General features: G+C 38.2%; 1 protein-coding gene across 18 annotated transcripts in view; it reads left to right on the top strand.

The window, feature by feature from the left end:
- mast4 (microtubule associated serine/threonine kinase family member 4) overlaps window positions 1-26,194 on the top strand; it is a 101,751-nt gene that overhangs the window by 59,546 nt on the left and 16,011 nt on the right. For 8 of the 18 annotated variants that reach the window (XM_044173518.1, XM_044173510.1, XM_044173517.1 and 5 more), the window contains 16 exons: window positions 10,835-10,923; window positions 14,549-14,618; window positions 14,900-14,920; window positions 15,386-15,464; window positions 18,810-18,964; window positions 19,062-19,137; window positions 19,233-19,442; window positions 19,960-20,061; window positions 21,581-21,713; window positions 22,590-22,622; window positions 22,865-22,926; window positions 23,049-23,140; window positions 23,425-23,633; window positions 23,739-23,877; window positions 24,592-24,724; window positions 24,824-24,989. In XM_044173518.1, coding sequence (XP_044029453.1) covers window positions 10,835-10,923; window positions 14,549-14,618; window positions 14,900-14,920; window positions 15,386-15,464; window positions 18,810-18,964; window positions 19,062-19,137; window positions 19,233-19,442; window positions 19,960-20,061; window positions 21,581-21,713; window positions 22,590-22,622; window positions 22,865-22,926; window positions 23,049-23,140; window positions 23,425-23,633; window positions 23,739-23,877; window positions 24,592-24,724; window positions 24,824-24,989 — 1,769 coding nt within the window. Of the gene's footprint in view, window positions 1-3,745; window positions 4,121-10,834; window positions 10,924-11,072; window positions 11,572-14,548; window positions 14,619-14,899; window positions 14,921-15,385; window positions 15,465-18,809; window positions 18,965-19,061; window positions 19,138-19,232; window positions 19,443-19,959; window positions 20,062-21,580; window positions 21,714-22,589; window positions 22,623-22,864; window positions 22,927-23,048; window positions 23,141-23,424; window positions 23,634-23,738; window positions 23,878-24,591; window positions 24,725-24,823; window positions 24,990-26,194 lie in introns of those variants that run through there. The other 10 variants (XM_044173513.1, XM_044173519.1, XM_044173520.1 and 7 more) reach the window with 8 other exon arrangements.

Below are 26,194 nucleotides of genomic sequence, written 5' to 3'. Positions count from 1 at the left end.
ATCTTGCTGTGGCTCTATGTTGCTTAACTGGTGTTTATGTAAACACTGGTTGGTTGGACAAATGGATAAAAAGGTGGCCAAGAACCCCAGTGCCTTTTGATAACATGATAGATTGATAGATTAGACACATGCTGATTACACACAAATATAGTCTGCAAGATCAAAGGAAGTACCGATACTTATATATAAGGTGGATTTCTTTACTGTTAAAGGTGGGCTGGTTAACCTTTCTTTTCACCTTGATCATATTAAATGTTGTGTTGTTTTGTACCATTTATCTTAACCTCATGGTTAGCTTCAGTTTTAAGAAACTTAGCCTTCTGCAGCAGCTTCTCTTAAACAATGTCCAAGTGGGACTTAATTGCTGAAACCTTAAAGAAAAACAAAATCAGGACTTTTCAAAAATAGAAAGCTCACTGCACAAGAAATGTCTATCTGTTACTGATGATAAAAAGAGAGTCAGTCTATGCTTTCTATCAGGTTTTGATGGCTTTATTCGGGCTGCTTCTGACTCAGATTTTGTCAAGAGAAATAGTTGGAATGGATCTTGGAATTTTTTTACCCAACTCATTTAAAACACTTAATTCAGCTGAATTTTCTGTATCAATGAATAGCATGAAACACCCACCCATGTCACCTCTGATCTCCTCTTGTTCTGCTCAGCATTCATAGAGTGTCAAGAGGAGCAGGCATTTAAGTGAGTCAGCTCCATACAACAACGTGGAGATTTATTTATTGTCAATTTCAGTTTTTATTCCATCATGTACCAATACACTGGGTTTGGTGTTGTGGTGCTTTGTGGCATGAGCCAAGACGAGAGTTCCAATTCATACAGTATGTTCAAAATAACCTGTAACTTGTATTTATAGAGGACATTATCCTACACAATTTAATATACCGCAGTGTGAGAGTGTATGAGAGAAAAGTTGTTGGTGACTGATGTTCAATAAAGAAGTTGGTGGCAAAGTTAGTGTGACATTGCAGATTTTCAGATGTAGCTAGCCAACGTAGTAGCCAACCTTAGTGGGCGTTCAGACCAAAAATAACCCTGTGTTTTATACATATATGTGTGTGTGTGTGTGTGTGTGTATATATATATATATATATATATATATATATATATATATATATATATATATATATATATATATATAAATTAAATTTAAAGCTAGAAGCTGGCATGTTGTTTCAAGTACTGTTGAGAATTGAAATACAATACAGGAAGTTAACATATCTAGTTTGAAGGCTTATCAGATGCCAAAGCGCATTTAAAGGCTTTAGTTTTTTGAGAAAGTAGTTTGGAATTTAAAGGTACCCTGTGGAGTTTTTGACCACTAGTAGTGCTATGGAGCAATGTTTTTACGAGTGGGTCCCCACTTTGTTTAGATTGTGCACGCAAACGTGGTTGTGATGCACATTCCTTTCGCCAGTTTCACATTATTGTGCTGATCGACAGTGATAGTAACGTGCCGAGAAATTTAGGCATCGGCAACAGTGTTTTATGAGTTTTATGATGTTTTATGTTTCGTGACTGTAAACTTTTGTTTGTTTACCAAAAAAATCCACAGGGTACCTTTTCATTGGTCAACTGCTCATAAAGCAAGGAAATATCCAGGCAAACCTTCCATATTTTGTATCACTTATCAGAGTAGACAGTGATTTCACAAAATATGCTGACCTTTCCCAGGATTTATGAATGATAACAGATTGCTGCTTGTGCTAATTATTTTGCTGCAAAGAATAACATTTTATCCCCTGTGTATCATGTTTCTGATTATATGAAAACACTAACAGTTCTCTCAATTGCTAATAAATATTTTTTCTGTGCACATAGAAATACTGTATATATACATCACATACTGTATCTTCGTATCTTGCTAAAGCAAAACTAATGTCATTGTTAAAACATTGTTTTTTGTTTATTTTTATTTTCAAGAACTACCAGAAACCAGTCATAAGTCTGTAAGAGGAGAGTAACCCAAATTTTCTGCTTGTGATGTCAGTGTTGCCGGTGACCTCCCTATTCATGCTGCTCTATGCAAGTTTGACTTTGAACCATCTGAACCATCATTTCTTATGTGGAACACAGAAACAGAGCAGAGCCATAATTAGAGTGAAGGCTGTCACGCTGGCCTGTAGGGAGACGGACGGAGCCACTCTGAGGGAATGCACACACAGAGACTTTATACTGACAAAAATGGCTTCTGATAACACTTTATTACAGAAGAGGTACATGTAAGGTGAGCCACTGGTTATGTGCCAGTCATGGTAGTGTTTCTCCTTTGTCAATTTCGCCGTCTCTCTGCCTGAGCTTCCAGGCAGTGCTATTGGCAAGTGGTTAGACTAATCTGCAGCATCCTGATGGTCCTCAGGTCTGACTGTGCACTTCCTTGCTATCCTGTTCTTGTCTGACCAACGGTCCATAACCCAAAGGTATTCAGTTTGTGATCATAGAAGACTAAGAAAATCAGCAAATATTCACATTAGAGAAGATGGAACCAATGGATATTTTATATTTTATATTTAAAAGTAAAGTGGCTTATACCATTATTAAATTACCAAAACTGGTGCCAATTCATTTTCTGTCAGCTGACCTATCAATTAATCGACTGGTCCATAAATATTAGACCTTAGCCCTGATTATTGGCAATCTTGTGAGTTGCGTTTATCTTTGTTTTCACTTGCTCATATGAGGTCGACGGCTGTTTCTCTTTCTGTTATGACTTGAAGCTCGATAAGATGAATGTTTTGAAATTGGATTGTGAAAGTAACATCTATACCTTATCAATCATGCGATCTGGACACACACTAACACAGGTGCTCTTATCGCAGCTCCTGAGTTCTATTATTGCATCATGGCCAAGTGTCTGTTTGCAGGGCTGAACTTCTCTTTCAGGGAATAGTCATTTGAGGAAAGTAATCAATGGCTTGGTCCTAATGTTGAATCCTTTAGATAAGCTCGTAATGGATCGTATGGTTTGGAATATTATTGTGTTTGTCGCCCTGGCAGCTACTTCAGAGAATGTGTCTGCGTACGTTCCTCCCCACAGGCTGCTATGATCAGCTGACCCTAAACTCACTCATACACGCAGGACTCGAAAGTCAAATTCATCACTGAACTGACAAAACACCAGTTTTTATGTGTGTTATGCATGCGTGAAAACAGCTCTTCCAACCTAGTTTTCTCAAAGATCAGTTGTATAACAGTAAAAGTGAAAAGAATTTGTTAATCGATATTTTGATATATTAAACTTTACATCTGCATGTTTTTCGGTAGTCGCTTGTGTTCAGCTGCTTATCTGCCTGTATAGCTGACCAGAAGACATGAGTCAAGGATCAAAGGTGATGAAGTTAAGGTGAGGCTCCCATCAAATGAATGAGGTAGGACTGTCTCTGCTGAGGAAAGAATTTATGCAGTAGCAGAAGAAATCCATCCAGAAGCACAACATTTCCATTTCAAATATGTCCTGCTTAATACACTGACCCACCGAACTTTTGGAGGGGTGCCAGTTTGTGAGAGCTGCGAGTGCACAGCAGCATCTGCTGATGATGCAGCACCCCTCCGTCTCACAACCCCCCCTTCACAGGATGTGAAGTGGTAGATGCCTGTTACATGATATGAAGCATGTTGAGCGAAGGGAGCAGGGTGAGTGTTTGGGATACAGAACACATTCGCAGTGAGACGGTAAAACAAAAAGTCAGCTGGTATTAGGTGTCATATCCCTGCAGCAGTGGAGGCTGTCAACACCTGACCTGGATCACACACTCTGTGTGCCTTTCAGGATCCTCCCTGGATTACTTTTTTATTTGAGGACAGAGGAGGACAACGTGTCCTCTCTGCCAGTGTGTTTATGCCGCAGCTGGCTGCAGATGTGCCTGTGCATAGGAAGTTTGGACCTAAGGAGAGCCGTTGTAGGACTTGTCAGGACTGCTCTGGGGGTCGCATCCTCCTGAACCTTGAAAGCCGTCGCTTTTCCTCACAAGGTCTTCAAAAGCCCCCTTTACATCTCCCTCTCTGGCATGACTTGGACACAATGTCAGATTCTAGTCTGTGGACAGTGCTGTCAAACTTTAACATGCCACATTTCTTCAGTGGAGCCCGCCTGCGCCGGTCCAAAAGGTAACCTTTAAAAGTATTGGTGTATTTTCTTTTCTTTCTTCTTTACAAATTGCAATCTGATACAGAGATTAGTCTGTCCTGAGTAAAAAGCTTATTTTACTACCAAACAGGTAACTTGACATGTATAGTTTCTGGACCACTGATTGGCAAGAAGGATGCATTTCTTTGTATTTACAGTTAAGCCAGCTGAGCTGTTCTATGAAGCCAATCTGAATATGAAGCTGGGTGTTCCCTGCTTGCCTATTGTGTATTATTGGCTTTAATGGTAATTGAATGTTTGTTGCTGAGGCAGTCTCATGTCCTTACACAGTATGTGTATTTTCCTATATGCCAGCTCCTTTAAATAACAGTTGGAAAGTGGAAATGCAGATAGTTTTTTATATTTCTGTTACTTATTGTAGTTTTTGGTGGGGTTACAGTTTTTGTACACCACCAAGAAATTGATTGAAAAAGTACTGCTTCTGAGAAAATGTTATAGTTTCATACTGTACTCTTTCTACTTTTTAACAGCATGCCTAACATCGCCAAATTAAAAATGTTTCACTGGTGTATGGTTTCAGAGTGTGTGGACACACAGCTTATTGCTAAGCCACTTGATCCCAGTTTTTTGTATATGGTTTGGTGAAGCCCATATAACTGCTATTTATTTTTAATCCTTGTCCTGACCCATTTTATAGTGCAGAACAGCTTAACATGAAATACTGGCTGTTTTTGGACATCTTGCATCAGTGCATGAATATTTTTTTCATTTGAAAACCATGGTCAGATTTAGTTGATATCGAAAACTGAAGCTTCATGCTGTTAAAGCAGTCTCAGAGATCACAGCCATTTCTGCTGGGTTTGTGAATAAATTGATGAGTGGCTATAAAGATGATCTGATAATTGATTTGATTTAATGCAGATATTGATAGTTTCATTACTAATGACCAGTGATTCCCTAAACTTAAATGAAATCAGCTAGAATGGCTGTTACCCTTTTTAAGTGGTTTGAATGGAGACCACTTCCCCCCCAACTGTTTTTCTAAACAGGACACTGTAAATTCAGTTATAAGGTAGCTGACATTGTGTATTCTAGAAAGACACTTTGCTGCAACTATTGACTATATTACCATTAGACACTAAGTTAAACATGTAATGCACTGTATGTGAACATATAAGCTCCTGACAAACAAAAAAAGGAGTTTTGTCAAAGCTGAGAAAAAAATGAAATACAGTACATCTTCAGATGTAGAAAATGACAGTGTCGTCAGTGGCTGCATTGCTTTTACCCAAGCAGCAAGTTTTTAAATACTATTAATAGAACAGTGTGTGTCATATGCATGACTTTGAATTTGGGTTTGTCAGAGAGGAGCGGCAATTTATGTGGCATTGCGCTTTGTCAGCTCACCTGACAGCTCTGACAAGGAAGCAAAACTCACAGAAGTAAAAAAGATTAATCATGGCTTTTTTTTTGTTGACATGGGTCAGGATCAGACATTTCAAATGTATCTGGATTCAGAGTGTTGTAAATCAAAGGCTTTTATCTATTTTTGCTTCTTCCGGTACCCAAAATAAGTGAGCAAACTGAAATCTAAGAAATAGTTTTTGACATATTCAGATTACTTTGTAATAATAAAGAGTTACATTAATCAATCTACAATATGAAATGAATGTAAACTTTAAGGTAAAAGTAAAATAAGCATTGTTAAAAATTTTAACCATGATATGTAAAGTATCTAAGTTTGATAAACACCTTTTATTGAGTATTGTTAGTGGTTGAAAAAGAGATCTGTAGCTACACTTGTGGAGATTTCATGTGTAATACAACAATGATTTGATGAGGTTGAGGGTTTTTGCATATAACAGAGACTGATGAACCTCATATGGATCCGTTCCAGGAACCTCACACATCTGCAGTACAGCATACAATGATGGCCTACTTTCTCAGGGCTTCTTTATCCCTCTTTTATAGCTTCACTATACGGACACGTTTTTTTCCCCTCACTCAGCCTTTATGGCCTCAGAGGTGCCTCTACCAAAGCTCAGCATAGCATCAAATGGGATGAAGATGGCCTGTGTGCCATCACAAACTGTGGCAGTTGTTGTGGAAAGTAATCCAGAAGTAGTCATTTTAATGTCTCCATGAGTGGCACTCAACTCTCTAATAGGGGTTATAGTGGTACAAACACTGGGATGTGTAGTGAGAGGGTGAAGCAATGAGAGGTTTGATTGGGCAGCAGTGTGGCATTCTCTTGGCTTAATCCACAGTGAGAGGGTATAAATAGATCTCGTTAAATGTGATCCTCTTTAACTGAGCACCTGTGTACCAGATATTATTCGCTCCCTCCCCATCATGGTAAATGATTCATGGCATGTGTCCACACTCTTGATTGCAGGGGGTTAGCCCAAGAAACCGCTTGTGTAAACAAGGATGAATGGGATTTCAGTCAAAATAGGGTTTCCCTTCTGATTTAGGGAGATGAATTTGGATTTTTGCGTTACAATGGGACGGCAACAGGACTGCAGAGAACTACAAGTCGTCCCAGTCATGCAAGAACATTTTTTTCCCCTAAATCTATGACTTTTTTTCCAAGTCGGATTCACCTATCTCTTAACTGTACAAACTTGTTGTAAATCATTAATTTCAGCCTGATGAATGCCACATGTTCATGAGTAGGTGTGTGTTTGACTGACTGACTGATTGATTGATTGATTTGTTTATTTGAGTGTCCTGCACCTTATAGTGGCCAGCCCGTATGGGCTTACAAGACACTAGTCAACAACAGCAACCAGGATGGCCACATGACCAGTCACAACTACAGTTCCACACATTCACCATGTCAAAACATACATTTTTCCATAACAAATAAGGTCTTATTATGATGGATATAGTGTTCTCTGTCTTAGTTTCCATGCATTTTCTATAAATCTTGCTAAGGCAAAAACCTCCTCATTAAAGAGCCAACTCAACATATTACTTTCAGACAACCAAAACCAATCAGCATTTTTTCATACAATTGATTTCTCAAGTCGCTGTACATGGGGCAATGGAATACTTAATTAATTCATCCTCAACAACACTAAAATCGCATAAAATGCTACTCTTCAGGAATACCTTTATATCTGCTTACCTCAGTTGCCAGTGACAAGGTACCAGTCCTTGAGCACACAAGGACCTCTGCCCTCTCTGTAAATTTAATTGTATATAACGCTCAGTGTAGTAATCTTCTTTGATTTGAACATAGTTTCTGAGCTTTGGCTTATTTCAAATCTCATCCTTCCATTGTTCCTTATTGATCTTTTGTAGTTATTCTTTGACTATATTTATGTTACACTGCAAATTATTGCTGAAAATAAAATGTAAATGAGTGAGAAAGTATTACAGAGACCTCTCTTGACCAAGGGTAACCGTGTGCTCTGTCCCAGTTTACAAGACATGAGACCAAGCAAACACCTAGAGGGCTTGACCTTACTGGCACTAAAGCCTGTAAGTGCAACAACTTTTGGGATGTGAAAGGCAAACAAGATAACACCTGACTGCTGCAGCAAATATCTTAATATCTAACTATCAGATCTTTGTATGATGTCTAATATTGTAATTGTTTTTGAGCCTTTAGTAAATCTAGGCTTTAGTGTATTCAACGTCTTGTGGAGCATAGTGTGGAGTGTCGAGAGCTTTTTGCACATCATTATCAACTCAACTGGAAAAAATAAATAAATAAAAATGTTGCCTAGTTCATCACTATTGCTGATGTGACATTGAAGCTCTGAGGCCTCTGCAGTGGCACCTGTACAAGCTGCTCTTCAGCAGTGTTAAGAAAGAGATGAAGTCCTGCTCACACATTTCTGCGTCATTGCAGAAGCCCATGTGCATTTGATCGTTCTGTACGATCAATGCTGCAACACAGACATGTGAACTGCACCTGTGACTAACTGACACTCTTTCTCTCTTTGTCTTTCTCTCTCTCCTACATGAACGGTTGTTCTGTATCTCTACCACTGGAGTAAAGGACTTTATCATGTAGTTATGCCACGCTGTGTTTTTGGTCTTCGTAAAATATCTTTTTAACTCTTAGTTTTTTTGTTCTTTATTTGGATCCCAATTAGTTTCCACAAAGTGGTCACTAGTCTTCCTGGGGTCCACACAAAAACAATAACAATAAAAATAAGCAACAATTTAAAATCACACAGTATCAATAAAACAACAAGATCAGAAAATAAGTGAAATAACTATTTACGAAAAGACAAGCTTACTATGAAAACTATGAAACAAAACTGTCACACATAGCCACAAAAGTGAAATAAAAACAATCAAAAGGGTTCCAAAAGCAGTGACTAAAGTAACATCTATGTGAGATTCATACATTTTTGTTTTAGTGACTTTTTGAAAGAAAATCTGCTTTTGAGCTGTCTGATGTTGGTGGGGAGTGTGTTCTAGGCAGAAGAAGCTCTATAAAGAACAGTTCTCATCATACAATTTGTTCGTGGACATGGCACCACCAGATGTTTTTTCACAAAAGTGGGGTGTATTATTCCAAAAGACATTTTGCATGAATACCAAAAGACTAGATTTTAATTTAGCATCCACAGTTAGCCATGTTAATCATTTATGCGTCTCACACACATTAGCACGGAAAGAACGATGAAAAATTTGAAGTTTCTAGATGTTTTTAGATGTTTCTCAGGGGAACTTGACCAGATGACTGGGCAAGTGACCGAATGACATCAATCATAACAGAAGATGAAACATACGTATACAGAACATTTCCTTGAAATTGCAATGCCCTTTCCCATCATGGATCAATGTGATCAATCTGATCAGACCATAACAATAAATTATCTAATTTAACACCCAGCAATTTGGTAGGCAATTCAAAGTGCTTTACATAAAGCACAAAAAGGCATAAACATACGAAACATAATAACAAAAATAAGACAATTTAGAAAAGAGAGAATACATAGAATGATTTTTTTAAAACAGTGGAAATACAGTAGATTTAAAAGATTTAAGAAGTGAAAAAGTATAAAAATGTATTATCTTTAAATGACCTTGGGAAAAGCAGTGGCAAACAGAAATGTTTTAGAAGGTGAAAAACCATAAAATTTTTGTTTGGCAATAAGAATACTATGGTATCGTACTGTGGTCAATAACATCAAAAGCTGTAGTAAAATCCAGGAGCACAGTCCTAACTAGCTTCAATATTCAAACACTGATTGTTTTGTGGAGTTTGTATTATGCACAGGATTGAAAGTATTATTGAATAACATCTTAAAAATTCAGTTGGAAATGGTTCAGTTCTCTGAGGAGGTTATGTAACAGGATGTCATTGAGTCTCTGACCTTGAAGTGAATTCATGTTCTTTAGGCATTGTGTGTTTCCACTCACAGCCTCTAATTTGAAAGTAAACTCAAGACTAATCGGGACATTTAACACTGAAGCTGCTTTTACGTTGAAGTAGTTTATTTTTCTCTCAAGGTTAAAAACTGGGCTACATTTATTAGTCACATGTTGTTGATCACAGTGGCTCCTCGTGAGTCACAGTCATGTATTAACATAACCAAACATAAAACCATTCTGAATGCTGTACACAGAACCTGCTTTTTTGGTGACTGAACCACGATGTTCTCTCTCTTGTTTTTATGGCACTGTGTGCACCAATATTTACTGTTGACTCCAGGACTGTAAACATGCCCATAAGTAGCCATTAGTTTGCAGTGTAATGGAGTATTAAGACAGAAAAAAATGTAATTGAGTGTTTGTAATAAGTGTAACTGAATGTGTAAAAGAGGTGGTGGTTGTAGAGGGGGCTCTCTTTGTATTGTAGGAATGGTTGAACCAAGTCACAATTTAATGTTTCCAGAAAAATGCCATTTTCAACAAATTTTAAGAGGGTTTCTATGATTAAACATTACATTCAAGATTGTCATTACATCCACAATAATGATCCTTTAGACCAGGATTGATTTGTTAAATGTACTCAAGGAATTTTTTACATTAAGCCAAGTTTTTGCAGTCATTATTATCTTTTTATTTGTGTGTATTTGTGTTTTGCAAAACTGAAGTGATAATGTTGGTCATTACAGATGTAATCTAGTTACTGTTGACACAAATGTGCTGAAGATATTTATGGAAGCAAAGAAAGGCCGTAACAAGCAACAGAATATCTAAGTGTTAAATTTAACCACTACTTTTTGTTGAAATTTAAATACCACTGACTGTAGAATTTGAATGTTTTTCATCTATCTGAATTTTCTAGACAGTAATATCAAGTTTCTAAAGTCTCAAAACTATAGAAATGTTTTGTCAGGTTCACAAATTCAAGTTTTTGAAAACCCACATTAGTTCAGATTCTGGATTTTTAAAGTAAAATATGTCAGTGCTGTAAATTCAGTGCTATCTAAATTTCAACATTAGATGTCTGCAGCAAATGTCTTCTTGGGCATATGAGTTCCTTTTTTTCCTTTTACAACATTTGACAAGAACTATACCAAGACAGAGGGTTTGACCGATGCACAACACTAAATCACAGTGACAGCACCAAACAAAAGAAAAAACAAGACAGACAAAACTTACAAAGTACAAATCAAAACACAAATACTACAAAGAGGAGCGTAGATTACAACATATTCAAAACATTACGATAATATGTGCATATGAGTTGAGAGTTTGCCTGCTGTTTGTTAGGAAATTTGTCTGTTCTGTCTTGCCTAATATGTTACTCTGTGGTTTTACAGCTGCAGAACAAGCAACAGAAAAAGCCTGATAGGAAGCGGTCAGTCTTCAGGTTTACCGAGACCTCACTCCCCTCTCTCATCTCTTACAGGTAAGTGTATGTTCAGTACATGTATATGCATGTCTATTAATGTGTATACACTGTTTCCTCGCCCCATTTATAGAAGCATACCCATTGGTGCACAGAGGAGGAGCCATTAATTCACAATGTTCTTTTACAGGAATGCAGTGCATTGTGTAATGCAAGACAAAGCAGTTTGGAAATCAAAGCAGGAAAATGCACAGTCTTTGCAAGTAGATGTATAATCCTCCTGTATTTCCCTCTCCATAGCTTTAAACCAAATGGCAGCACTTATCTGGCTCCCTCATACGATAATGATATTATCAAATTGACAAAAGTAGAGAGAGAAAGTAAAGCACTAAATAGTAGTACATGTTAATTATCCTTTCAGTAGTAAGTTGTCAGGTCAGTTCTGTAGTGTTAGGGTGAGAATTGAACTGTACAGTGGCAAGTTGAAGGTCAGTGCTGGGTGAGGAAGTGGTAGCCTGCAGAGAGGAAATGCACAGGGCGTTTTATTTCCTGGCATTGGTCAGCAAAAGCAGAGCTGAGAATCACAGTGTTTGGTCTGTATTTCAACCTAACGAAGGGGCTCAGAAAGCCACAATGTTCTTGCTAATGAATGTGTTCAGCTCTGGGATGACCTAACACTGTCGATCAGTCGTCATATTGGTACCAAAGGTAAGAAAAACATCCTTTGAGTGCAATTTACAGCAGTCATATAACTGATATACACTGGTGACGTACAATAATGAAGCAAGTTTCTACATAGATTTGATGTTTTTCTTCTAGATTCTGGTCTTAGCTCTGTAGGTGTATTGTGGCAGATCAAACCTTTGTTTGTGATCCTGAATAATTTTATAAACAACATTATCATGAATCATATTTCCTGTTATTTCTCTCAGACAGTGTCCTTAACAGTCAGTAGATAATCCGTCTCTTCAGGTGCAGTCTAACTCCCAAAGGAAGAGATTATAATCTTTAATTGGCTGTGATTAAGATTACAGTGCAATTAAATAGGTGACATCCATCACTGACAAGATTTAGTGGCTCTATCATTGTCCCCCAGTATGGAAAAGGCCTGTCTTTGTTGTCACAGGAGGTGGTCGCATCATAGCTCCTTGTTAATTAACTGGTTGTTCCCTCCTTTAGTGAGGGATGTAATTATGTCTGATTAATGCTGGACCATAGATTTGTTTTTACATTGCGGCTAATTGGTGCCTTTCAGAAAGTCCCAACAGTCTAATGTGTTCAGTGGCCCAAAGCTACATACAGTATGTAGACACTACTGATGTAGGTTAAGAGACTCTAGCCTACCCGTGACAGCAGCGGTAGGGGTCTTCATTTGGTCCAAACTGCAGCCGCCAGAGTCCCTACAAGATCAAAGAAGTTTGATTGTAGAACACCTGTCCTGATGTCTTTGCATTGGCTACGTATACAAAATCCTCCTTCTGACTTAGAAGGTTTTAAATGGATCCTACGTCTCCAGTCTTAGTACTCTGCATGGTCCCATCACGTCCTTTATGTTCTCTTGATGATGATTATTTGATATATAATATAATATGATAACTGGGTATAGCCTAGGGTTGGGCGATATGATGGTATATACCATGTGACGGTAGAAATGTGTCCAACGGTAGAGATTTGGCAATACCGTTTCCACCGTGGGAGCTATCCCTTAGTGTCTCTGCTATATATTCAAGGCAGGCTATGTGGAAAATCAGGGCCGGATTCTCTTGTGATATTGCGATTCTCGTGGGATCTCGGAATCCAGCTGCCTCGCAAGGTAACGTGGTTTGTGCCGCAGGACTGCTTACCACGTTCTCACGGGACATGAGAGCGACAGTTGATGGCGGTAATGCACCTCTGAGCTGGTTTGCCAACTGCTGCAGAAGAAGAGAGTGACAAGAAAACATGGAGGAGGAGAATGAAATTGTAAATACAAAGCAGGAGGAGTGTTTTTGTTTTGTATGGAAGTTCCAATTAAAAGAAGAAAATCAAATGTTATGAAGCACGGTATGGTTATTTCAAACCATTTCTTAATTGAATTTACAGAACAATTACTGTATCGTGATATATACCGTAACCGTGATATAAAATGACATATACCGTGATAGAAGATTTTGGCCATATTGCCCACCCCTAGTAGAGCCTTTGCTCATCATTCTCTCCTACTTTGGAATAAACTCCCTATGCAAATTTGGGAAGCAGACTCTGTTGAGATTTCCTAATCTAGGCTTAAAACCTAATTTGTTGCGCTATGCTTTGGCCCCTCCTAGTATCACTGGTTGGAAAAACATTCAACTGATTTCTACTTTGATAACTAGTTACCTCAATTTTGTTATTGTTGATTTATGAACTTTTTAAATTTCCTAACCTAAGTCCTGTTGTTACATTAACATTTTTACCTGTTTGTTTAGGATTCTGCCTGTTTCTAAGTGTATATATTTTAACCTGTAAAGTGTGCAAAGACACTGTGGGTGATGTGCACTTTAAATAAATTGAAGTGCATTTTAGCAAAAGCCACATAAAAGACTTGCCTTTTTTCTCTAGCACTTGAGTTTTTATTGCAACATCAAGGCAGTCTTGATAAGTTATGTGCCTGCCAGGCTTTTCTAGGTAACTATCAAATTTGCAAAGTAAACCACAGTCTCTCGGAAGTTTAACTATTTAAGATCAGTGAGAAGAGAATATCAAACTACACCGTATGCTGCCATCAGGCATCACATGTTTGACATTCAGACACATCTTTGCAATGAGCTGTGGGTGTATTTAGTTTGCCTGGTTGCTGACCTTGTTTCTAACTCTTAGAAGACCAGTGCACTGTAGCCTAGATTACTGTGAGAGATCAAAAAACAGAAACTGTTCTCTAAACCTACTTCGGTATACTGATGGTTCGTATAGCAGCCTTGAGGTCTGATGAGATGCATTAATCCTGTGTAGCTGGGTTCTGGTGGGGTACTCAAATCAATACAAACTAAATGTACGTTGTAAAAATTCAACTATAACTGTATAGTTTTATATCTTGTTGGTTTTAAAACTTTAACGATTAGTCGATCGACAGAAAAATAATCGGCAACAATTTTGATAGTTAATAGTTTCATACTTTTTCAAGTGAAAAAGCCAACAGGAAATTGTGATGAGCATTTTTCACTATTTTCTGACATTTTATTGACCAAACGATTAATCAAGAAAATAATCTGCAGATGAATAAATAATGAAAATGATTAGTTGCAGCCCTAGTTGGTTTTCATTAAACTTTCTGGAAGCACTTCTAATTATTTCACTCAAGCTAGGATTCGTTGTAGCTCTCCCATCACCTTAACAGAGAATAAATGTTTCCACTGATTTTTATACAGATTTTAACTTTTAAGGAAGATTTCAAGGTTTGTCTGTTTTTTTCAAGGAAGTTAAAATGAAAGACATTATTTATTTGTATGTTTTGTTTATACTACATGACATTTAAAACTCGGTCATCTTTGCGATGTTGACTCTGGTCCGTGATAATGCAGCCATCAGTGGTTTATTACAGTTTATAAGTTTTTGTTTTGGTTGCAAATTGAAATTGGAATTCGGTCTTATTGAAATTTTTGCTCACAGGTTGTTTGTTTTCCTTTTAAAAATGATTAATCTCCATTTCTTTGTGTTTTTCTTGCAGGAACGAGCCCACAAGACAGTCCTAGAAATTTCTCTCCTAGTGCCTCTGCTCATTTCTCCTTTGCACGAAGGTATATACAACCATGGATATTTACTTGATTCCAGATGAACAAATCAGCCAGTAAAGACCAGAGGGAGACTTGTCAGATACAGATTCTTCAAAAAAAGATAGTATGCTGTGCTCCGAGTTGTGCTCATTCAACAGTGTCAGCCAATAAAGATATTTTCTCTGCCAGCACAAGTCTTCAGAGTCTATTTATCCTTTCAAAAACAGCATCAGTAACGTATTTATTTTATACCATTTCTCAACATGATATCATGTAATTGTGTATTTTTTATTATAATTCCACAGTCATTGCCACAGAGCAGACAGGTAACTTCATGTTAGGCTTCCATTTGCCCTTGAATTTTCATAACCCCACATTTGAGTACACTTTATAGTTCATTCCCCCCTTCATTAGTTTGTCTTGTCGTAGCTCTGAAGTTTTCTTTTCCATCATTCTAGCATCTAGTTTCAGTTCTACATTGCTTTCTTGTCTAGTGTAACTAGTAGAATCATTTTGAACAATACCAACAAAAGGTCACCATTCATCTATAACCACGTGCTCATTAGGATTGTAGGAGTTAATTTACATGTTTTGAATACAAACATGGAAATGGAGCATATTTCATGTTTCTAAAGACAATTTTACAAATTTGTCTTTGAACACACATTCTTGAAGACAAATTCTTTCCACTGACTAGCATTGTAAAGAACTGGAAATGTACATTTTAATCCATTGTTCTTTTATGGATTTGGTGTCAGACTTGATTCTCTGTCTTTGCTGTTGTGTAACAGGACTGATGGTCGCCGCTGGTCGTTGGCTTCCCTTCCCTCCTCTGGATATGGAACCAACACACCCAGCTCCACCGTCTCTGTAAGCATCATGCACTCACCCAGTCTGACGCAACTGGCATCAAGAAATATAACAGGTCAACCTAATCCATTTCAGCTAGACACAATGAAATATATCAACAATACAGAGTGGTTAAAGTAGGGTTGAACAATTTGAAGAAAATATCCAAGTGCACAGGCCTGTATTTGTGGTCTGTATAGTATTAAACAAGATGTGATTCTGCCAAAAGTTATGTATTTACATTAATTAAAATTAAAATAAAATGTTGTTGTTGCTTGTTCTTAATGTCCTCCCAGGGTTCTTTTTTTAAACCAGTCAGAGAAAAGTCAACATTTACAAGTAAACCTCTTGATATTACTCAGTAATATTCAGATATAATCACAATATTCAAAAGTTTGACAGGAGACACTGTCTCACAGCCCTGAATCCTGGAGATCTCAATTCAGAGCTTTTAAGGTGATAAGCTTAAAAGACAGCTCTGTTCACTGCCTGTACACTGTTTTGTCATTTACTGATCATCTACGAGCTAACTTCTAGCTATCTGTCTGGAATTGACATGTTGAAAAAGATTTTTTATGAACAGCAAAAAGATAAGCCCACTCCTTATTTCAAACATAAACAATTATACAGAGAGGTGTTTTTTCTTAAAATTACCGAAGACAGTTGTTGGCTTAAACTTTAACTTGCTGCAGGTTGTTAATACATAAGTAAGTTTTAATTAAAATCACAGTTCTTGCAATTGTGATTTTTTTTTATTTATAAAAAACAGTTCAGTCCTAATTAAACATCAATTCATAATGCTAAAACATGATGGAAAACATGATGGAAAGTTGATCAAATATAATAAAAATCTGTTTAAGTCACCATGAATAACAAATAAGCAATTGAAGTGAAAAGGACTTTAATGTGGAATTCAGTATTTGTCATGGTGGCTCTGTTTACTCATGTGTCTGGCTCACTGTAGTGACAATTCTTTGTGAACAAACGCTCTGTATGAGAGGCAAAAGATTTGTTCTGGAGTAAACATGACTTTGACAAGTAGGCAACACACACCCACACATTTCCCCATTTCTCTCTCTCTCTTAGTGTGTCTAGTTCCTCTGTCTTCATCTATTTCACTCTGAAAGAACATGCAGTGGTGTGCCAAAGTTTTTGCCCCCTTCCTGATTTTTTTTTTGCATGTTTGTCACACTTAAATGTTTCAGATCATCAAACAAATTTATAGTCAAAGATAACACAAGTTAACACAAAATGCAGTTTTTAAATGAAGGTTGTTATTATTAAGGGAAAATAAAATCCAAACCTACATGGCCGTGAAAAAGTGATTGCCCCCTAAACTTAATAACTAGTTAGGCCACCCTTAGCAGCAACTGCATTCAAGCGTTTGCGATAACTTGCAATGAGTCTTTTACAGTGCTGTGGAGGAATTTTAGCCCACTCATTTTTGCCGAATTGTTGTAATTCAGCCACATTGGAGGGATTTCGAGCATGAACTGCCTTTTTAAGGTCATGCCACAGCATCTCAATAGGATTCAGGTCAGGATTTTGACTAGGCCACTCCAAAGTCTTCATTTTGTTTTTCTTCAGCCATTCAGAGGTGGACTTGCTGGTGTGTTTTGGATCATTGTCCTGCTGCAGAACCCAAGTTCGCTTCAGCTTGAGGTCACGAACAGATGGCCGGACATTCTCCTTCAGGAGTTTTTGGTAGATAGCAGAATTCATGGTTCCATTTATCAAAGCAAGTCTTCCAGGTCCTGAAGCAGAAAAACAGCCCCAGACCATCACACTACCACCACCATATTTTACTGTTGGTATGATGTTCTTTTTCTGAAATGCGGTGTTACTTTTATGCCAGATATAATGGGACACACACCTTCCGAAAAGTTCAACTTTTGTCTCGTCAGTCCACAGAGTATTTTCCCAAAAGTCTTGGGGATCATCAAGATGTTTTCTGGCAAAAATGAGACGAGCCTTAATGTTCATTTTGCTCACCAGTGGTTTTTCGTCTTGGAACACTGCCATGCAAGCCATTTTTGTCTCTTTCTTATGGTGGAGTCATGAACACTGACCTTAAGTGAGGCAAGTGAGGCCTGCAGTTCTTTTGATGTTGTTGTGGGGTCCCTGAATGGCTGAAGAACAAAATGAAGACTTTGGAGTGGCCTAGTCAAAGTCCTGACCTGAATCCTATTGAGATGCTGTGGCATGACCTTAAAAAGGCAGTTCATGCTCGAAAACCCTCCAATGTGGCTGAATTACAACAATTTGGCAAAGATGGGTGGACTAAAATTCCTCGACAGTGCTGTAAAACACTCATTGCAAGTTATCACAAACACTTGATTGCAGTTGTTGCTGCTAAGGGTGGCCCAACCAGTTATTAAGTTTAGGGAGCAATCACTATTTCACACAGGGCCATGTAGATTTGGATTTTATTTTCCCTTAATAATAACAACCTTCATTTAAAAACTGCATTTTGTGTTTACTTCTGTTATCTTTGACTAATATTTAAATTTGTTTGATGATCTGAAATATTTTAAGTGTGACAAACATGCAAAAAATAAGAAATCAGGAAGGAGGCAAACACTTTTTTACACCACTGTAATTGTATTCAAATATATCAGCAAAATCATTTATAGGAAGCAGACAGAGCCACAGAGCATTTACATACAATACATGTAAGCACACACTAACATTTACAGGAATTACAAAGTGTCAGGGGGAATGAAAATTGTGTTTTTTTGTGTGGTAGTTGGTCATCTAGTCCATTTCCTGCTATTCACACCATCTATCAAAGGAAACATGTCCTTGTTTCTCTGGTGAAGCATGAGTCATCGATCAATTCATATTAGAAAAAGTAATGGTTTTTGTTATGTGGTGAGGGTCAGGCTCATAGTTTTTAAGTTCAGTTTAACAGTTTGATTTGTTTAATAAATTAAAATAAATAAAATGAAATGTAAATGCAATGCAAATCCACCTACCAGAACCTCTACAGCTCACTAATTAACATGTTTTATGTTGTTCATTTAAACTTGTTTTTAACTTTTTTTTTCCTTTGGACAGAGCTAGGCTAGCTGTTTCCCCCTGCTTCAAGTCTTTATGCTAAGCTAATAGCCATCTCCTGGCAGTAGCTTTATATTTGTGTGTTAAGCACAGATATGAGAATGTTGCAAATCTTCTCATCTAGAAAGCAAAAAACATATAGTACTTCCCGAAATGTCGAACTATTCCTTAAAATTTGGCAGGTACTTGAGATTAACTACCAAAACACAGGATTGTCTATTAGCATCGTATACTTTTTTTTTTTATCCACACAAACAAATTGCCGCCTTTTTTCTTTTCATGTTGAATATATATGTGTTTCATTTCCAGTCATCCTGTTCATCACAGGAGAAGCTGCACCAGCTGCCTTTCCAGCCTACGCCAGATGAACTGCACTTCCTCTCCAAGCACTTCTGCACTGAGAGTATCTCCGGGGATGAATGCCGCAGAGCGGCGGCCATGCGACCCCGCTCACGCAGTCTCAGGTATTGTTTTACCTCTACAAATTAACATTGTGTTCTCATGGTATTGCATACCATTGGTGCCACTCAGGAACTGAATTTAGTCCAATTTATTTTTCAGCCCTGGAAGATCTCCATCATGTTACGACCATGAGATTATTATGATGAATCACGTCTACAAGGAGCGGTTTCCTAAGGTAAGGGCCCACAATAAGTATAAGTTTGCTACAGCCGTGTCTGGCCATTAATTATCTTATGCATTACCAAACTGATACCTTCCTTCTAACTGCAGGCCACAGCTCAGATGGAGGAAAGGATTCAGGAGATCATCCGCAGCAACTCTCCAGAGAGCGTCCTCCCTTTGGCAGATGGTGTGCTCGGCTTTGCCCACCACCAGATAATTGAACTGGCTCGTGACTGTCTGGAGAAGAGCCGGCTAGGACTCATCACCTCCAGCTACTTCTGCGAGCTCACTGACAAGCTGGAGAGGCTTGTTCAGGAGGTGAGCACGTCTTCAGAAATCACAGAGATGTTTTCAAAGACTGTACACCAAAATACCAATAATGTTTTTTATAGAGAAATTGCATGAAAATGTTGTGGAAACAGTGTTAGTGCTGTTTTAGATCTTTACAGCAGGAGGACCTGGCCCCAGTTTTTGCTTCTCATGTATTATATTACATTTGAGTCACAGAGCTAAGCATCTGATTTTCTGGAAAATAATTATTTGGCGATCTTATTGGCGTATTTATAGAATCCTTAAAGACTTTTCTCACCATCTGGATGAAACAATTTTCAACAGTTTGTTGCACAATAACTTGTTAACAACAACTTGTTTCTCAAGTTGCAACTGTATTTCCTAATCCAGGTAGCCAGAATGCATCCTTGTTCTTTTTGGATTACACAAGCAAAATATGAATGTGTTATTTTGTATCTGCATTTTTACTATACCTGACTTTGACCAGTCCATAATAACGTGAAAAACTGAGATCTTGTATCTTTTCTGGTTGGCTGCTGTCTAGTCCACAGAGAGATCAGACAGCGAGGAGGTGAACTTCATCAGAGAGCTGGTGAAGAAGATCCTCATAATCATAGCCCGACCTGCTCGACTGCTGGAATGTCTGGTATGTTTACTATCACTAATCTAAAATATACTGTATGTATGTGCTACACATCTTTTGTTTTTGATTTTTTTTTTATATATAATTCCTATCTTCTTGAGACTGTTACTCAATAGAATAGTTAATTGTTAAAAGAATTTTTTCTACTTACCCAAAGTGAAACATGCTAATGTAAGAGAATTATCACTTGAATCTGCATCTCCCCTCAGCTTTACGGAGCTTTATAGTGAGTTTCAGCTCATTGTTTATCTGTCCGTAACTTTACTGTTTTGGTTCACTCTCACCACTCTCATAGCGTCATTTTTGACTGCAGCAGGCAGCTGTTTTCAGCGAAAAAGCTCTAAAAACCCACTGAACACGACCTGCTCAGCAGCAGACAGACACAGTTAGAGACTAGCTGGTGAACATAGTGGAGCATTTAGCAGCTAAACAGACAGATGTTTCCTTTAGGAGTTGGTAGAGTCCAAAAACAGAGCTAAAAGAGAGAGAATGTCGGACTATGACCAGAAACGGGACTCCAAATGAATGTTGCTCCATAACTGCTGGATGTGTAAGCATGTGTAGGCAACTGTTTTACAAGTTTGCCATATCAGCTTGCTAGATGTTACTAATGTTGTCAATATTGTGTTCACAACTTGTTTCCACTGCCCCTTAAGTGGCCAAAAAATCAGTTATTGGACTTCTTTTGTGGGTGCTTTTAAACAGGAAGTAGATCAGAAATGTGATCTTTTATCATGTTTCTTTATACATGTGTAACTTAAAGGTAGAATGAGTAGGATTTTCCTAAAAAACAATGTGTATACTTATACAAAAATAATCCCTCTCAATCATCACTTATGACCCACTAGAAGTGTGTGGCGGTGTCTGTATCTGCAGAGACCCTGCCCTCTGCCTGTATTTTCTTAGTTTCTTATTTGTTTGCTGTGTTCAGCACTTTTCTGGGTATCAACCTTTGGGCAGTGGTGTGTAGCCCCCAGCCAATTACAGTGACTCTGTTTTTAAAAAAAAAAAAAAAAAAGTAGGGACCAGGTTTACATTGCTGTCTCTGTCTCGCTCCTCTGCTCTCTGCTCAGAATCCTTCTGGCAGGGTTGTGCGAAGGTGTGGGCATGTTTATTCGTGCTTTAGAACATAACCGCTGTGAAACAATCAGAAAATAATGTTTTATTTATCCGTTTCACTGCTTTGTTCTCACTTACGCCACTCCCTCGACCAAAGCTGCTCGCGCTCTCTCGCTCTAGCTCGTTGAGCCAGGAGGAGGGGCCAACTTTGAGTCGCGTGCTTACAAACAGCAACCGACAAATCCTACTGCCACTTGATCCCATTGACATCCTGTAATTCACGTGAACTACGATAATCTCACCATTCACCAAACCTTCAAACTGCACACTGAGACATATAAAAAGGACAAGTAAAACCACAAAAACACCAGGTCTTGGTACAAAAACCACAGATTTGTTGTTTACCTCCATTAAAACGTGCATTGTCTTCTTAAACATTGTGTGTTTCCTGCTGTGTCTCCAGGAGTTTGACCCAGAGGAATTTTACCACCTTTTGGAGGCCGCTGAAGGACATGCTAAAGAGGGTCAGGGCATCAAAACGGACATCCCTCGTTACATCATCAGCCAGCTGGGACTCACAAGAGATCCTCTGGAAGGTACAGGAAAGACTCAGTTCATGGTCATCATCAGTCATAATGCACTCTTCAACAAATGGGATAACAGAATGAAATTAATAATAAAATATGGGTAAAAGTTAGGATATTCCACTATTAATGTGTTTCAGTTCTCAATTGTCATTTTTCATCATTACTGGAGCAGAAAATCATGGTTATCTAGTTTCTTCTTCTTTAGGGAAAAGAAGAAAAATAATATACTGTATTTCTAGAAGTATCCTATCTTATATAATTCCAGTGAAGTGCTGAGTATTACAGTTCCTGCTTCTTCAATAATGTCAGTGATGCAGTAAATATTACCAAATTGAATACTGTTGTAGTGAGGCTGTAAAGGAATGAAAGACTTGAGCTGTGGAGGGGACTTACAAAGATACTCTTGACTAATGTCCTGTACTGAACAGACTGTCTTTCTAATGACCCTCTGTCTCTCCAGATTCAGTAACAAACAACATTCATTATGACTAATTAGAAAGGAATGGCCTCCCCACAGACCATATACAGATCCACACAGGCTGGCTCATCAGCCAGTCTCTCCATTCATTTCCCCTGAGAGTCTCCTGTGTTTCGTTTGCCCAGTGCCTTGTGTGCCTGAAGCAAACCTACAAGGAAGGACAGATGTTAAATAGCAGTGGAAATGTGTTTACAGGCTCTCTAGAGACAGGACAAACACGCCCCTGTGAAATCACACACATGGACTTGGGCATGGTTGCACACAAACACACACTCACAGAAAAAACGTAAAAGATGCAAGGTGGTTTATAATGAGCACTTGTTCTGGAGTGGTGATTTTCAAAATGGGTGTTAGACATGTGTTTGTGTTGCCACATCTGATTTCCACCCCATTTATTCTCAATTCAGATTATCTTGGAGTCAGCACCTCAAACCTAATAGGTGAATACACACTAAAGTCTGCTGGGCTTTTTTATTTGTTTATAGGACCTGATTTCTCAGCATTTAGGTTACCTTTGTTTCAAAAACTGCACTGCAGAACATGTTCATGGGCTTCACATGAAGTTATAGATTCATAATATAATTCATAATACCCTACTTATTCTTATTATGTATTCTTATTATTTTTAAACTGCTGCATACCTGCTTCTTTTTTCTTAATTTTATTTTGTTTTTCTCTGTAGAAATTGCTCAGCTGACCAGCTGTGACAGCGGGATTGCAGAAACACCAGAAACAGATGACTCTGTAAGCACTCAGAAATAGATTATTGTATTGATCTACTCCATCTTTACCGCAGGTGTAACAGCAAAGCAAAGATTTTATCTTTTTAATTTAGTTTTATTATTTGTCTCTCTTGTTGCCCTCAGTCTCAGAGCCTCAGCACATCCTTGCGGTCCCGGCGTAAACCCTGTGAATTGGACTTTGAGATGACAAAACTCATCAGCAATGGTGCCTATGGGTAAGGACATCTTATTCTATACCAGATTATCCCATCTCTGATGATAGATGCTTTGTGATAGCCCCAACAAGGAAGCTATTCAGAATTTCATTTAGAACTGACCTTTTCTTTTTCTGTTTTCAGTTATCTCCCTTTCCATATTGCCTTTTTCCCTCTGTTTCCACTAGACGTTTATAACAATTGACAATAAAACCGATTTGATGATCAACCCCAAATGTGACAACTTGTTCCTAAGAGAGGATCAGTTCTTTCCCCAGCTGACTGGTAAACTATTTATTCCACAGAGCTGTTTATCTGGTTCGGCACAAAGAAACAAAGCAGCGGTTTGCCATGAAAAAGATCAACAAGCAGAACTTGATTTTGAGGAATCAGATTCAACAGGCTTTTGTGGAGAGAGACATCCTTACCTTTGCTGAGAACCCTTTTGTGGTGTCCATGTACTGCTCCTTTGAGACACGGCGGCACCTGTGCATGGTGATGGAATATGTCGAAGGTCAGCAGCTAGGTTTTTTAGTGCATAGTGCTGTATACTTTGAACAATGTCTCCTGTGTGTTGTCTCAAGCACATCTGTAACCATCACTCCATTGATCTTTACAGGTGGAGACTGTGCCACCCTTTTGAAGAACATGGGTCCCCTGCCTGTGGATATGGCCAGGATGTACTTTGCAGAGACAGTATTGGCTCTGGAGTATCTCCACAACTATGGCATCGTCCACAGGGACCTAAAACCAGACAAGTGAGACCTCACAAAATTTAAAGCAGCCGTAATCAATATTTTTATATTAGCAATGGTAGCTCATAGTGATGAACCCACAGAGAATTATCACGCGACTCTGCAGTTCCCTACAGCTCTACTGTCTCGACTGTACACTACCAGCTCAGCACCAAAGGGCAGACAAAGACAAAGCTAGTGACTAGCTGGTGAATATAATGAAGCATTTAGCTGCTCTATATTTCCAGATATTTCCCTCAGAAGATGGTGGATGTTAATGCGTCAGTAATAATAATATAACATACCTAAAAATCTAACCTAACATTTCTAACAAAAGGAGCCATTTTGATTATTAGTTCTTTTACTTTTGGTATTTTAAGTAAATTTACCTTAATATGTTTTTACTTTTACTTGAAATGTTGAATGCAGGAGTTTTACTTGTAATGCAGTACTTTTTACATTGTGGTGTTACTACCATTACTGAAGTAAAGGATCTAATACTTCTTCCACCACTGTCAGTATTTTTTAATACAACAAATACTACTAATGATGGTAGAAATGCAAGTAACCTGTGCAGTCTTTTATAATGATCACTGTCTGAAAGCTTAACTACCTGAAGGTTTGCTGACTGTTACATAAAATCTGTGTTTTTGTTTTTCATTATCACAATGTATTGTCATTTTTCTATTCTCTTCGTCTTGTCCTCTTTCCTTCCCCCTACGTCCCTCTTCCTCACAGTTTGCTGGTTACGTCAATGGGACACATTAAGCTGACAGATTTTGGGTTGTCCAAAGTTGGGCTGATGAACATGACCACTAACCTGTATGAGGGACATATAGAGAAAGATGCCAGGGAGTTCTCTGATAAGCAGGTAAATCTTATCTAACTATAATGATGGACAGTTGTGACAATACATTTTCCGCAAACCACATCATGTTTAGAATATTAATTGTATTTCTTTTCTGTACAGGTGTGTGGAACCCCAGAGTATATTGCACCAGAGGTGATCCTGAGACAAGGCTATGGGAAGCCGGTGGACTGGTGGGCTATGGGCATCATCCTCTACGAGTTCCTTGTGGGCTGTGTGCCTTTTTTTGGAGACACACCAGAGCAGCTGTTCGGACAGGTCATCAGTGGTCAGTGTTACCTCCCTTTCTTCTCAGATGATTATTAAAAAAAACAAAGTTTCTGTGATGACTGCTGCTCAGACATTATGATAGAGGTGTGATTCTCCGTCCAGTGCATCTGATGCTATCTGATCTGGTGCCTTGGATGCAAACAGATTTCCTTGCTAATTAAGATAGTAAATTAAGCTTTTTATGTTCCTCAAACATGTTTTAATTACAGTGCATAGCATGAAATTTAACTGAGGAATCAAGTGTTTTTGTGTTTTTAATTGTATCATTTGTAAAATGCATTAACTCCCTTATTTTAAATCTTCTCTGATGTTTGTATTTAAAGATGAAAATAAACTATACTATAACGTTTTACTAGACACATTTTCTGCGGCCAGAGGTGATTTAAGCAAAGTGTCACAGCATCTGGCGTACGGATTCTGTTGAGCACATCAGGAGAAATTCCCAAACCTCATTCAGATATGAATTAATCATTTAAATAGTGACCACATGGCATTAGTCGGAGTGCATATTTCTCAATTTATAGAAGACTGAGATTTCCCTGAGGGCCAGTAGCAAAACAGAGTAAGTGGATATTATTTGACTTCAGACCACAAGTGAAGTTTTAATAGTATGATGATGTTACTTTGTTCTCTTGTAGTCTCATGGTGACAGCAGCACTGAGAAAATCCTAATCTTGAAAACAAGAGCTTTTATCTTGTCAGCGGTGTGGCTCAGATGAATTGTGTTATTTGGAGTTGTTGGATAACAGCCTGTCTGTGGCATGGAAATGAATGGCATGCCATGACTGATTTGGTATGCTCTCAATCAAACTGTACCAAGCCTCTGAGAGTGACTGTTAATTAAAGGGGCCTGAACCCACTGAATGCATGCCACTGTGGCCTCAGGCCGCACATACATATTCATACCTCCCCTCCCAAATTTGATTAAAATGGGGGACAAACTGTGCACAGAGCAGACAATCAGCATGGCACAGACAGGCTTTGCTCCCCTTTTCATTGCTTATCCATGAGGCTTTTCACTAAAAGCTAGAGCACATGTAAATTGTCTCATTCAACATTATGCTTACACCTTAAGACTAATTTAGTTTTGTCTGACTTTGCTGGTGAAGCTATTTTAAAAGAAGCACTTTTGCAAGAGAAGAAGCAAATATCAGCCTTCGTGGCTTATTAGGTGAAGGCAGTCCTCAGGACAGGTCAAAACGT

The sequence above is a fragment of the Siniperca chuatsi genome, linkage group LG18 (genome assembly GCF_020085105.1).
Source record: "Siniperca chuatsi isolate FFG_IHB_CAS linkage group LG18, ASM2008510v1, whole genome shotgun sequence".
NCBI classification, from domain to species: Eukaryota; Metazoa; Chordata; class Actinopteri; order Centrarchiformes; family Sinipercidae; genus Siniperca; species Siniperca chuatsi.
Note: the sequence above shows the minus strand (reverse complement) of the source record. Positions and strands in the feature narration are given on the sequence as shown.